At 39.0% G+C, this 2,067-nt stretch overlaps 1 protein-coding gene across 1 annotated transcript in view; it reads left to right on the forward strand.

The window, feature by feature from the left end:
• The window catches only part of tgfb1a (transforming growth factor, beta 1a), a 13,002-nt gene extending 11,935 nt beyond the window's left edge, over window positions 1–1,067 (forward strand). Inside the window, exons 5-6 of the mRNA XM_037678377.1 lie at window positions 393–503; window positions 586–1,067. Of these exons, the coding sequence (XP_037534305.1) occupies window positions 393–503; window positions 586–633 (159 nt within the window). The 3' untranslated portion in view covers window positions 634–1,067. The remainder of the gene's footprint in view (window positions 1–392; window positions 504–585) is intronic.
• The last annotated feature ends 1,000 nt before the right edge of the window (window positions 1,068–2,067 follow it).

Here is a 2,067-nt window from a genome sequence, read left to right on the forward strand (position 1 = left end):
GATGGATGGATGGATGGACAGATGAACGTATGATGATGGATGGATGATGGATGGATGACGTAGCCACTTCTGATGTGTGCGGCAGCCATATGAGATTTTAACGTCACGTTTGGTGGAAACTCCTGCGACTTGCTCGTTCAGACTTCCAGCGTTCCTTGGATTTCTTATAAATCTGGACCTCTGAGCTCAGTCGCCTTCCATCCATAGAAAACATAAATATCTGTTGAACCTCAAAGTCATGGAGCTCTTTAGATCTTCTAACCAACAAACCTCCATCAAATGATGGCTGCGTCCTGGTCCTGGCAGTAAACAACTTTAACTGTTTAGCGTTTGTCGTTACGGTTGCCGTGGCGATCGTCTCACCGTGACTTTTCTCGTGTTCTGGTTTGCAGATCCTGGCTCTTTACAAGCACCACAACCCGGGAGCGTCTGCCCAGCCGTGCTGCGTCCCCCATACTCTGGAGCCGCTGCCAATCCTCTACTACGTGGGCCGGCAACACAGGGTATCAGAAGCTCAGAACAGAGAGTTCCCAGAACTTTACCACGACTCCAGAGAAGATCCATAACGAGTGTTTTTCCTTCCAGGTGGACCAGCTGTCCAATATGATTGTGAAGTCCTGCAGGTGTGGCTAAAAATACAACCAAGCGTCTTCTGGACACAACCGAAGTGGACGGTTGTCTACAGAGAGGAGCGTGACGAAGAGAAGGACAAAATGGACCTTCAGCTTTTCTTATGATCACAGGAGATGAAAACTAGGACCTTTTGATGTTAGGGAAACGTTGTTATGTACATACTCCCTTTGTTGCAGTGAAAAACCAAACATTTCTGCCGTAAAATGATCTAATTTATTTGTTCCATGGACAGAGAGTAGAACCGTGTGAGTTTGACTCACAGGAAGAAAATCACGTTTTATCAGCAGAAACGTGGACACAAACAGACGAGGACCAAAATAAAAAGCTCCCAGAGGAGCTCCTCGTTGATCTCAGGTGGGAAGCTGCGGTCGTGTCGGGTTTTCCTGGAAGAAAGGGATGCAGACGATGCGTTCAGGTTACATCGTAAAAAACAGAGAAAAAACCACAGGGAATGTCCAAAGAATGGACAGGAGTTGTCCATCATGTCCTTATGTTTATTAAAAACATCCAGTTGAACTCAGACTTCAGAAGTCTGTTGTTTAACAGGTGAAGTTTAGCTGGTTAACATTAGCTAGTTAACTTTAGCTGGATAACATCAGCTGGTTAATTTTAGCCAGTAATCTTTAAAAGGTTAACTTCAGCTGATTAACTTCAATGGGTTAGCTTTAATGGGCTAACTTTAGCTGGTTAACTTTAGCTGGCAAACTTTAACTGCTTAGTGTTAACCAGTTATCTATCACTGGTTAGCTTTAGCTTGTTAACTTTATTAGGTTAACTTTAACTGGTTAACTTCAGCTAATTAACTTTAGCTGGCTATGTTTAGCTTGTTATATTTAGCTGGTTAACTTTAATGCGTTAACTTTAACTGGTTAGCTTTAGCTGGTTAACTTTAAACAGAAACCTTCAGGAAACAGTTTTGTTTTTATTCTCACAAACATGAACTACAATAAAAAATAATTTTAACTCTTTTAATTCTACGTTTCACATAAAGACATTTTTTTAAAGTTTTCATATTTTTATAGTAAATTTACTTTAAAAATGTGTTTGTAAATAATAAAAACTATGAAATAAACTTTTTTTAAGTTATGAAACCAGAGTGGAAAGTTTTGTGTTTAGAATAAAAACACAGAGATCTAAACTCTTCGGCTATTTTGTTCTGCTTCTTTTAGCTGTGGTTTAGCTTTTTTCATTTTAGCTTGTTTTTTACTTCCATTCAACTTTTAACTAATGCTCTGCTTCTTTTTGCTGTTAGCTAACATTTGCTTATTTTAGCTATTGCTTTTTTAGCTGTTAGCTACAGTAGTTGTCCGCTTTATTTACCTTCTTAGCTAGTTTTCTACCTCCATATAACCTTTAGCTCGTGTTTTACTTTTAATCTTTTGTTATGCTGTCTTTAGCTGTTAGTTAACATTTGCTTATTTTAACTTGTATTCT

This window comes from Nematolebias whitei, chromosome 6 (genome assembly GCF_014905685.2).
Source record: "Nematolebias whitei isolate Nwh7 chromosome 6, NemWhi1, whole genome shotgun sequence".
Taxonomy (NCBI): Eukaryota; Metazoa; Chordata; class Actinopteri; order Cyprinodontiformes; family Rivulidae; genus Nematolebias; species Nematolebias whitei.